The sequence below is a fragment of the Carlito syrichta genome, unplaced genomic scaffold (assembly GCF_000164805.1).
Source record: "Carlito syrichta isolate Samal-C Ts95f unplaced genomic scaffold, Tarsius_syrichta-2.0.1 Scaffold227536, whole genome shotgun sequence".
NCBI classification, from domain to species: Eukaryota; Metazoa; Chordata; class Mammalia; order Primates; family Tarsiidae; genus Carlito; species Carlito syrichta.
The window spans coordinates 63,415-75,294 of NW_007171632.1; the positions used below are offsets into that span (position 1 = coordinate 63,415).

Consider the following 11,880-nt stretch of genomic DNA (forward strand, 5'->3'; position numbering starts at 1 on the left):
CTCTTTGGTCACCTAGAGCCATACAATGTAAAAATTGAAAAATAACAATACAATATAAATTTTACACAAATTCTATGTGACTATATAATGCATTCTAGTTTTTAAAAAACTGTTTAAAATTATGACTAAAATATTTGACTTTTTTTTTTTTTTTTTAATTTGAGTCTCACTCTGTTGCCCAGACTGGAGTGCAGTGGCCGCTCCCAACCACCGCAGCCTCGAACTGCTGGGCTCTGTCAATCCTTCCGCCTCAGCCTTACGAGTAGCCGGAATTGCAGGTATGCACTACCACGCCCGGCTGATTTTTTGATTTATTGTAGAGATGAGGTCTCACTGCCCAGGCGGGTCTTGAACCCGCGGGCTCAGGCAATCCACTCACCTCAGCCTCCCAAAGGTGCGGGATTACAGGCTGAGCCACTGAGCCCGGCTTTGACTTAGTTTTAAAAATTGTTTGATTCCTTATATTTGTACACATTTATGGGGCACATGTGATATCTTGTTGGATACATAGAAGGTGTAATGATCAAGTGAGGGTATTTAGGGTACCCATCACCCAAACATTTATCATTTCTCCATATCTGGTTATAGATCAAGTACTCTCTTCTAGCTCTTTTGAAGAGTACATTGTTGTTAACTGTAGTCACCCTAATCTGCTGTCCAACATTAGCACTTATTCTTTGCATCTAACTGTATGTTTGTATCCATCAGCCTGTCTTTCTTCACTACTCCCCTGTACACCCTTACCAGTTTGACTTTGTCATTTTTTTCCACACAAAAGTTTTAAATCTACGGTTTTCAGCCTTTTTATAGCAAATTTATTAGTCTTTGATCACTTTTGGTTTTGTGTCTTGCTTAGGAAACCTTCATTTGAAGATTATAAATATCTAATCACCCATGTTTTCATCTGAACTTCCGTGGTTTAATTTGTTTTGTTTAAGCTAGAAATTGGATATCTCCTGGAGAAGCATTATCTTATGTTGCTTTCCCATGTATAATTTAAAAACAAAATACATTTTTCAAACTAAATAATTAATAGTGGCAGAAAATAATGGGAGGATTTTCGCAACTTGTGATAAGCCTTGTCCTGTGCTGGCACGCAGTCACAGATGGGAGAATCATTTTTTTTCTGGTTAATTCCAAATATTGTTTGAAAGTCCTAGTGAAATCATGGTTTTATTCTATAACAGTGCATGTTTTTTCCTCTTTTTGGGTTATTTTTATCTGGTTTTTAAAATGTCCAAATTATTTGCCTTATTAATTTAGAACTTTTTTTAAATTGAGTATATTTAGTTTTATCTAGAGATTTATATAAAGTAATGTTATAACCCTTGGATTTCCTAAATCCAAGCCTCAGCCAAATGTAACATGTCCAGAATGCTTCACAACAGATAAGCAAATTGCTGTGGCCTCATGCTTTGTTGTTGATTTTGGATTGCAGATTTTTTTTTGTAGGCAGTAAAAAGATAAAATGCTATGAAATATTGTAGAACTGAAACTTGACATGTGAAAGCCACAAGTGCCAAATATATGTCCCTTTTCATATTTTTGCTTTTTTCTTTGAAGGTTTTGCCATTGGGAAAGCCACTGAACGGATAGATGCTTTCAGAAAAGTATGTACATTTTTTCTTTGTTGACGCTTAGTAGATGATCTATAGCTTTATGCTAGTCACAGTGGGGACCACAAAACAATAATAATCATTCTGGAACCTTCCCATGAAACTTGCTGTCAAAGATTTTCTCATAAAAAGCAGTTTTAGAAGTTCTTGTATTCCTTTGCATCATCTGATCAAATTTGTGATTGCATACCCAGACTATAAGACAGCTGGAGATGTTGGAAAAAATGACAGAATGTTCAGAGTTACTAAGGAATTGTTAACTTTTTTAGGCTTGATAGTGATATTGTGATTACGTGTTTTTTTTAAAAGTAAGGCCTTATCTTTTAGAAGTATATAATAAAATTTTTGCATAGGTGACATTTTTTATAATAAAACACTCTATAAATGTACTTTTGAATCCTTGAGAAGATATAAATTTTGACAGTAGATTTAAGAAAAACATTTTCCTTCTTTCAGGCAAAGAACAAAGCAATTCACTATTTGCACTACATAGAACGATATGAAGACCATACAAGTGAGTGTTAACGTTAATCTTTCTTTTTGTTTTTAATTTTGCAGTTACATTTGTTAAAGTATGTGTGGCAGTGTATCTCTATAGGTATCTTTGTGTTTCTCTGTTACTGCATTCTTACAAATATATAAAATATGAAAAAAATCTCCTGAGAAGGCTAGTAAAGTCAGTGAAATCAGAGTTAGTCATTCATCCTTGGCTGACATGCCCTGGCATTTTAGGGTAGTACACATTGCTTTGTGCTATTTGTAAGGGCATTACAGCCACACAACTAATCCTTCTTGTGTTTGTTTTTACCCTCCAGTATTCCATGATATTTCTTTAAGATTTAAAAGGACACATATCAAGATGAAGAAACAACCCAGAGGTAACTAAAAACCACTTACCATTTGTTGAAGATAAAGGAGAGAACTTATGACAATTCCATCCTTCTTTGTTTTTGCTCACCTTCATTTGAATTCATTTTGAAAACACCAGAATGGAAGGACCTAGGTTAGAGTTAAGGACGAAGCTCTTGGGGACATAAAGAATAGTCAAGTCACACACAGGTGAGCACAGGTGTGTTCCGGGAGTAATTTTAGGTAGACAGAGCACATTGTGAAGAGGAAATAACAGCTGAGTGAGTAGCAAGGTTTGGATGAGTGGAAACATTAGTTCCTCATAGGTAATTCATTGATGCCGTTAGATGTTTCTATTCTTTTTTTTTTTTTTTTTTTGAGTTGGAGTCTCACTCTGTCGCCCAGACTGGAGTGCAGTGGCCGCTCCCGGCCACCGCAGCCTCGACCTGCTGGGCTCCGGCGATCCTTCCGCCTCAGCCTTCCAAGTAGCTGGAATTACAGGCATGCGCTACCACGCCCAGCTGATTTTTTGATTTATTGTAGAGATGAGGTCTCACTGCCCAGGCTGGTCTCGAACCCGCGGGCTCAGGCAATCCACTCACCTCAGCCTCCCAAAGTGCTGGGATTACAGGCTGAGCCACCGAGCCCGGCTAGATGTTTCTATTCTTATAACTTATTCAGCTCCAGACATTTACTATTCGTCATTAAGTAATGATTGGATATCTTGTGTGAACTAGGTGCTACACTAAGCACTAGGGTTGCAGAGATGGCCCTTCCTGTCTTATGAACAAGCAGACAGGCCGAGTTCAAGGGCATGGGCTGTGGCAGTCTCATGTCCAGTGACTCTGGGTGTGAGATTCTTAAACATTCTGATTTGCATTTAACCTATAGTTCTACAGTAAAAAATGATTTTATATAACTCTAGGTATATAAATCCCAAAATGCCTGGGTCAAAAGAGAGAAAACATTATATTTAAAATTTCATATCAAAGCTTCTAATACAACTCTAATCAAAGCTTGTAATACAGCTAGAGCTATGACATGGAAGTCAATAAAAAAATCAAAGAGTACCAATTGTGTTAATGCACCAAACTTGCCTTCTTTTTTAAGGCCATAGTTAATCATTCAAATGCCTGATAAAAATCAGTTATTTTGTCATTAGAAAAAACTGAGTGGAACACTGGGACATCAAGGTTTAGAGCTGTGCCATCCCAGAGGATAGCTACTAGCCAACCTGGCTATTGAGCACTTCAGATGTGGCCACTGAGATCTACTGTGTCAAATATACACCAGATTTCAGAGACCTAGTATGAAAAAAAGAATGTAAAAATCTCAAAAATATTATTGTATTGATTACATTTTATAATGACAATGTTTAGACATATTAGGTTAATAAAATATTAAAATTATTTTACTTTTAAAAATAATAACAGCCCTGTTTTTAAATAAGTGTCATGTTGGAAGTTAACTAAGTTGTTAAGGGTCACCCCACCAGAAGGTGGTGAGGCCAGAACGTGAACCAGTTTTTCTAAACCCAGAGTCTGAAAGTCAGCTGAGTGACTGGCACCTGCTGCTGCTGTAGGCTAGAGGGCCATGTTTCACTCAGTTTTTTTCCCCCTTTTCTAGGTTATGGCCTCCGGTGCCACAGGGCCATCATCACCATCTGCCGGCTCATTGGCATCAAAGACATGTATGCCAAGGTCTCTGGGTCTGTCAACATGCTCAACCTCACCCGGGGCCTCTTCCATGGGCTCTCCCACCAGGTAACCCTTCCCTGGGGTCTGAGACAAGTTCTAGTTTGTATTTCAGTTGTGTGCTTGAGACCACGAGGCCATGGGGCCTCCTGGATGGAGATGCTCTCCTGGGCCACCTGAGGGCTTGGGAAGGCTTTGCTGATGTGGCTGCATCGGATTAGTCAGATTCACTGAAGAGTTAGTTAACGGCAATTACCTTTACAAAAAGGACTTCACAGATTTTTTTTGAAGTTTTAAAATGAAGTATGTAAAAAAGTCAGTAATTATAGTCTGTGTATTATTATGAAAGAAGCACATGCTTGTTCTAAGGCTCCAACAGTATAGAAATGTGCAATAGAAAGAGAAAGTTATTTCCTAATTGAGTTCTTCCAGTTGGGGTGAGGGTGAGGCACCTAGGGCCCTTTCCGTCAGGAGGGCAGTCGGTTTCACGTGACCTGCCTAGGTGGTTCGAGCTGACACCTGAGGTGGAAGGGACTGTCAACATTCATATGCCAAGTCATTTTTCCCCACAAGTAGGAGCCCTGGGTCACTGCCCAGCTTGTCCTCCCCAGTCCGAGCTCGGCTCAGTCACTCCACAGCAGAGGGGAGGGCCTGGGACTGCTTGGATCGCCCTCCTGGACAGCTCTCCTGCCTGTTCCTCAGCGACGGCTGCCCCTTGAAAGTGTGGGTAGATCTTAGCAGAGATGGATGAGCAGAAAAGACAACCGGGTTCAGCAGGCTTCTTTTGCTGAGCTCTGTTGGTCGACTTTGACAGGCTTCCTGACACTTCAAGAGTGCAGTGGCGGTTTTTGATCGAAATGATCCATGGAATAATTTTACATGTCACTGATTAAAATAGGAAAATTAGCTAAAGGAAAAAGGGGGCTTTGGATGAAAGACCTTTTCTGAACAGCTTTTGTGCATATCGATAATATTTAAAACGTCCTTCAGAGCTCTTCTGAATTCAAACTTATTATTAGAGGTTTAATCGTTTGATGTAACTAAGATTGGTGTTAGGCAGGCTATATCTATGATGCAGGATACTTGTTCTTTTACGTCGCGTTTTTGTCTAATGTTAGTGCTTTGAACCTTCTGATGACCATGCATCATCTCTTCTAAACATGCCATCGTTGTAAAAATTTGCATTATTTAATGTACCACTTGAAAGAAAAAAATGCCACCTGTTTAAGTGATTTGTCTTTGATTGTAAGGTACACCAATTTAAATTATTTTATTTATGAAATAGCTCATCCCTTTTCTAATTTCAAACACATATAGAATTAGAATAGTACACAAGGCAGCCATAAAGTCTGCCATCATGAGATTGGACATATCAGGCATTTGAGTGGACTATGAATAACCATTTACAGAATTTATTTGCCCATTTCTAGACTTCTGTGGGCACCCTCTGCAGTGAATCCCTGTGGTCCTCACCCATCTCATGACCAGTCTTGTTTCTCAGTAACAATCCCCCTGACCCCAGGCCTAGTTATTTTGAACCAAATCTTAGACATCATTTTATTCGTAAATATTTCATTATATATCTCTAGAAAATAAGGATTAAAAAATACAATACTACTATCATACCTATACAATTAACAGTAAGTCATATCATTAAATATCCAATCAGTGTTCATTTAAATATATCCATTTGTTAGATTACAAGCAAAATGTTTTGCACACTTTGTTTCGGGTTGAAAAAAAGGTCAATAGATTTTAAGTAAGATTTTGCTATGTCTTTTTTTTTTTTTTGAGTTGCAGTCTCACTCTGTCGCCCACACTGGAGTGCAGTGGCCGCTCCTGGCCACCGCAGCCTCGACCTGCTGGGCTCCAGCGATCCTTCCGCCTCAAGCCTTCCAAGTAGCTGGAACTATAGGCACGTGCTACCACGCCCGGCTAATTTTTGATTTATTGTAGAGACGAGGTCTCGCCTGCCTAGGCGGGTCTCGAACCCGCGGGCTCAGGCAATCCACTCACTTCAAACTCCCAAAGGCGTGGGATTATAGGCTGAGCCACCGAGCCCGGCTTTTGCTATGTCTTTTTAAGTCTCTTAATCTGTAGGTTCCCTTTTTCTTTGTGATTTTTTTGTTGTTGTTGTTAGAGAAACTGGGTTGTTTGTCTTGTAGTGCTTCCCAGTCTGGGGCTGACCAAATATTTGTGGGATCCTTAATATCTTCTCCTCTTGATTTCCTGTCTGGAGCTCAACTAGATTCAAGTTCACTTTTTGGCACAGCGTGGCACATAATGCAGAGGCTTTAGAAGGCAAGAGACCAGAGGGCAGGGCCCTTCCTCCATCCCAGTATGGAGTGAGGAGCGGGGCCTGCCGTGACTCTGCCCACGAAAGGTCACTGTAATCAGCCACAGCACACATTGCCCAGAATCAACTGAAATGTTGTTAAGATTTCCCCAGGTGAATACTTATTTTTACTGCTGACTTCCCTCTGGCCTATGCAAGTTCTTGCCCTGTAAGTTGTGCACGTACTTTATGGACCTGACCTTTTGTTGTTCTCAATTTGTTTTTGCTCAGGAAACCCATCAACAGCTGGCTGATAAGAAGTGTCTCCATGTTGTAGAATTCCGGGAGGAATGTGGTCCTCTGCCCATCGTGGTTGCCTCTCCCCAGGGAGCCTTGAGAAAGGATCCTGAACCAGAAGATGAGGTTCCAGACACCAAACTGGACTGGGAAGAAGTGAAGGCTGCGCAGGGAATGAAGCGATCCGTGTGGTCGAATTTAAAGAGAGCTGCCACATGACCTTCTCTCTGGCATTGTACAGCCAGTACCTGGTGCTGTCCAGCACCTAGAAGAGACTCAACCCCTCATACCTGGGGTATTGCCTTTTTTTTTTTTTTAAGGAAAGTCCAACCATAACTCCTTTGTTTACAAATAAATAATTATAGCTCTCATTTATTGAGCTTGTGGTATATGCCAGTCAATGTGATAGGAACTTTGCATACATATCTCAGTTTGAGACTACTTTAAATAATCATTTAAGCTAGCAAAAGTAAATGAATTAGGGAGACTGGGCTAATTGACCCAATCGATAATACTATGTACAAAAATAATTGCTATAACAATTATAGCAATATACATTAATTCGTCCAAAATGAATGTTAACTTTATTGTACAGAGCAGGTAAGTAGTTTGACTACATTGAGGAGTTGCCAAGCTCTCTGCCACAGTGGCTGCACCATTTCACATTCCCTTTAGTGGTACACTAGAGTTCCTCCATGTCCTCACTGGCACTTGTGTTGTCTTTGGGTTACAGCCATCCTCGTGGTATGAAGTGGCACTTCAGTGTAGCTTTGACATGTAGCTCCTTAGTAACTAATGATGTTGAACATCTTTTCATGTACTTATTGGACATTTGTATATGATTTTTGAAGAAATAGCTATTCATATCCTTTGCCCATTTAAAAAATTGGATTGTATTGAGTTGTAATAGTTTATATGCTCTAGTACAATCCCCTCACAGATATATGACTTGCAAAAGTCTCCTGACATTCTCTGTAGTGTATTATTATTTTCTTCTTTCTTTCTTTTGTATTTTTGAGTGGGGGTCTCACTCTGTCACCCAGGCTGGAGCACAGTGATCACAGCTTATTGCAGCCTTGACCTCCTGGGGTCAGGTAATCCTTTCACCTCAGCCTTCCAAGTAGTTGAGATTGCAGCCATGCACCAACCACACCCAGCTAATTTTTTAATTTTTTTATAGAGGCAGTTTCTTGATATGTTGCCCAGGCTGGTATCGATTTCCTGGGTTCAAGCAGTCCTCTTGCCTCGTCTCCCGAAGGGCTGGAATTACAGGGGTGAACCACCATGCCCAGCCAATTTTCTTATTTCTTTGAATATTTTTTCAGCCCCACCCACATCCTCCTGGGACACGTATAACACAGATGTTTTGATCTTTTATTATAGTCCCATAAGTCCCCAAGGCTCTGTTTGTTTGTTTTTTTTCCCCAGTCTGTTTTCTCTCTATTATTCAGTTTGAGCAATTTCTATTATTTTATCTTCAGGGTCACTGATTATTTCTTCTTACTTTCCTTTCTGCTCTTGAATCATCCATGCAATATTTTAATTTTAGTCATTGTATATTTTACTTCTATAATTGCCATTTGATCCTTATTTATATCTTCTGTTAATTTGCTGAGGTTTTGTATTTACTGAAAATATCTTTTTATGGTTTCAAGAATGTTCGTAATTGCTTACTGAGGCATTTTTATGATGACTGCTTTAAAATTCTTGTCATAAAGTTCCAACACTTGTGACACAGCGTTGATATTCTTTGATTGTTTTTTCTTATTCAAGTCTAAAATTTCCTGGTTCTTGGTATGACCAAATTTTGGCCGTGTCCTCAGCACCTTCATTGATGTTATAAAACTCTAGGCGTTATTTAAATCTCTTTTAGCAGGCCTCCTCTGACTCATTGGAGGTGGAATGAGGAGTTACTGCCAAGTGAGAGTGGAAGTTCAGGTTTCCTAGTGTGGTGCTCCTCTTGACCTCTGCTGATACCATTCTACCTAACAGTAGGAGCACCCAGTAACACCATGGGATGAAGTGGAGGCCATGGTAGGCTGGATGGTGGTGACAGTTCTTAGCCTGTGCCATCATCAGGTGGGGGTAGGCCTGCCCTCTCTTTTTCTGTGCTATTTGACTACAGTAAGGTAGTTACTGTCTACAACTTTTTTCTCTTGCTAATTTACCCTCCCTTCTTTAAATACCTGAAAACTATAAAGACCTTGAACTTTAGACAGCAAAGGACAATGATCCTTTAGAGATGGGAAGCTAGTAAAATGATCCTTACTGCTGGTGTGGTAGCTCATGCCTATAATCCCAGCACTTTGGGAGATGGAGCGAGAGAATTGCTTGAGCCCATGAGTTCAAGACTAGCCTGGGCAACTTGGTGAGACCTTGTCTCTACAATAAATAAAAAAAATTAGCCGGGTGTGGTGGCATGCACCTGTGGTTCCAGCTACTTGGAAGGCTTGCCTTCCTTGGAAGGATCGCCTGAGCCCAGCAGGTCAAGGCTGTGGTGACTGTGAGTGTGCCACTGCACTCCAGCCTGGGCAACAGAGTGAGACTCTAACTCAAAAAAAAAAAAAAAAATTATCCCTACTTATCATCTGGAGAAAGTCCATGGCTCCAGGAAGTTCTTCTCTTTAAAAAACTGTTGTGTGTGAAAAAAAGTCTTTTCTGTGGACTGGATAAGTCACATACTGGAGAATATATTTTCAAAATACATTTCTAATAAAAAAAACTTGTGCCCAGAATACATAAATAATTCTCAAAATGGTAATTAGAAAATAACCCAATAAAAATGGGCAAAAGAGTTGGGTACTTCACCAAAGAAGATGGGAAATAAGTACATGAAAAATGCTTATCAGCAGGGAAATGCAAATTAAAATCACTAAGGCGTACCACTACACACCTATCAGACTGTCTAAAATTACAGATCATCATGCCAAATGTTGCTACAGTTATGGGACAACTGAAACTGTCATGCATTGCTAGTGGGAATGTAAGATGGTGCAGCCACCTTGGAAAATACTTCGGCAGATTCTTAAAATGTTAAAGAACCACTCGCCATATAACTGGTCATTCCCTTCCTAGGCATGTATCCAGGAGAGACAAAAGCATCTGCCCTTACCAGGACTTGAATATAAATGTTCATCGCTGTTTTATTTATAATAAAAACTGGAAAGTGCAAATGCATATCAACTAGTGAGTGGATACACAGATCATGGTATACCCACACAATGGATTATTACTCAGCAATAAAAAGGAATGAACTGCTGATGCACAGTGTGGCTGAATCTCAAAAAGTTAAGTGAAAGAAGCCAGAGACGTTTAAAAAATGAGCACTCACTGAATGATTTCATTTCTATAAAATTCTAGCAAGAGTAAACTAGTAACAGAAAGCAGAGCAGTGGTTACATGGGAATGGGGGAGGGTAAAATGGGTATGAGGAAGGGATTACAAGGGATGAGGGAACTTTTGGGGGTGATAGATTTTCATTATATTGGGTGCGGTGATGGCTTCACAGTGTATACATATGACAAAACTTACCAAAGAGTACACTCTAAGAGTACATTTCATGCTATTTACACTTCATTAAAACTGTTTTAAAAGTTACAATTACAACCACCAGGGGGCAGGGAGAGCTCCCCAAATACAGAAGTTCCTGTTGGCTAGAGGAATGCTACAATATAGAAATTTCTGATTCTAATAGAAACCCATCTCTCTTCTCAATGAAATAGTTGGCTATTAGAAATGCTTGCTCACTACATGAGTAAATCATTCCTGTTTGAAATGCTAGACATGGGATCTTTAGGGTCTGTGAGTACCTACTAGCGACCTGATTCGAGTTAAGCTTCCAAGTTTGTGCTACAAAGACTGTCTTGAGAGAATCACATCTGCTTCACTTCCTCTCCTGAAGGATTTTCACTCAGCTTTCAGCAGCAGGTCACAACATTCCAACCGAGCTTTATCCAAAGGCTAAAGTGTAAGTCTGGGTTGTGGAACAAGTGTAGGAAGCACATAAGATCTGGGAACTATAGTTTGCACATCGATCTACTTGCTGTGTGACATGAGTCAAGTTGCTTAACTCCTATGCAACCCCCAGTCTCAGCTTGCTGCCAATGGTTAATGAGCTCTTCGTCACAGGAGTGTTGCAGTAAAATCCACACCCACACCCTCTGCCAGGATAGCACCAGCTGAGATTAAATTAAGCATCCTGCTAGGTGAGGAAGTGAGCCAGATTCTAGAGGAGAGACCAGTGACTGATGGACTGCAGGCTACCAATGGCAGTCCAGGGAGTGGCTTGTAAGGTGAAGCCAGCATCTCTCACCAGCCCAGTACCCCTGCTTCTGAGAGGCTCATGTTTTCAGGGAAAGGCAAAACCAGCCAGCGAATAAGACCCGAGCACTAGGCACAGGGCAGAAGCAATGACATATCTTTATGCTGCACAGCAATGTCACTGGCTACCATAACTCTGCAGCCGTGCCTGGCAGAGAGGAGCACCTCTGCCATTTTCTTTGTCCTAAATCAGCGAGTCCGGGCCCTCAGAGACTTGCTCATGACTTTGATGTTGATTGAGGTCCTCATTCTTAACAAGAATAATAATCTTTGCTGTGTATTTATGGACTGTGACTTTAAACTTTTTTTTTTAGCCATGAGCATGCATGGTAATAGCTCCTATCTATCCAGTACTTAACACGTGCTTGACAGTGTTGTATCCACTTGCATACTTAAATTAATCACCCTTGAGCGGATAACACAGATTCACAGAGAACTCACTCGAGATAACACAGTAAGAGTGAGGCCAGGGCTGACACCGGGCAGGCCGACTCCAGTGCCCAGCTCCTAAGGCCAGGCTGCCTCAGGAAGGCTGCGTAAGCTCTTTTATCTGGGAGTCCCAGCGCAGAGGGTCGAGGGGAGGCCCCGAGGCTTGAAGGCCTATAGAAAGAAGGCTTGGGGAGCCCTAAAGAGTGAAGGGATTTTAGCGTAGAGTCTTAAGGGACGAATAGGAGTTTGTGTATGTGTGCGCGCGCGCGTGCAAACTCCGCAGGACGAAAGGTGACACCCGGGCAGATGCGGGGAGTTCCCAGCCCAAGCTGAAGGGGCAGTGGAAGCCAGGCGGGGCCCGAGCCACCCTGGGACACGTGGCGACTTCAGGGCCGAATGG

At 41.0% G+C, this 11,880-nt stretch overlaps 1 protein-coding gene across 2 annotated transcripts in view; it reads left to right on the top strand.

The window, feature by feature from the left end:
- Nucleotides 1–7,102, top strand: part of MRPS5 (mitochondrial ribosomal protein S5) — a 28,373-nt gene extending 21,271 nt beyond the window's left edge. For both annotated transcript variants that reach the window (XM_008051722.2, XM_021709432.1), the window contains exons 8-12: nt 1,564–1,610; nt 2,073–2,130; nt 2,432–2,494; nt 4,092–4,228; nt 6,726–7,102. In XM_008051722.2, the coding sequence (XP_008049913.1) occupies nt 1,564–1,610; nt 2,073–2,130; nt 2,432–2,494; nt 4,092–4,228; nt 6,726–6,950 (530 nt within the window). In that variant the 3' untranslated portion in view covers nt 6,951–7,102. The remainder of the gene's footprint in view (nt 1–1,563; nt 1,611–2,072; nt 2,131–2,431; nt 2,495–4,091; nt 4,229–6,725) is intronic.
- The last annotated feature ends 4,778 nt before the right edge of the window (nt 7,103–11,880 follow it).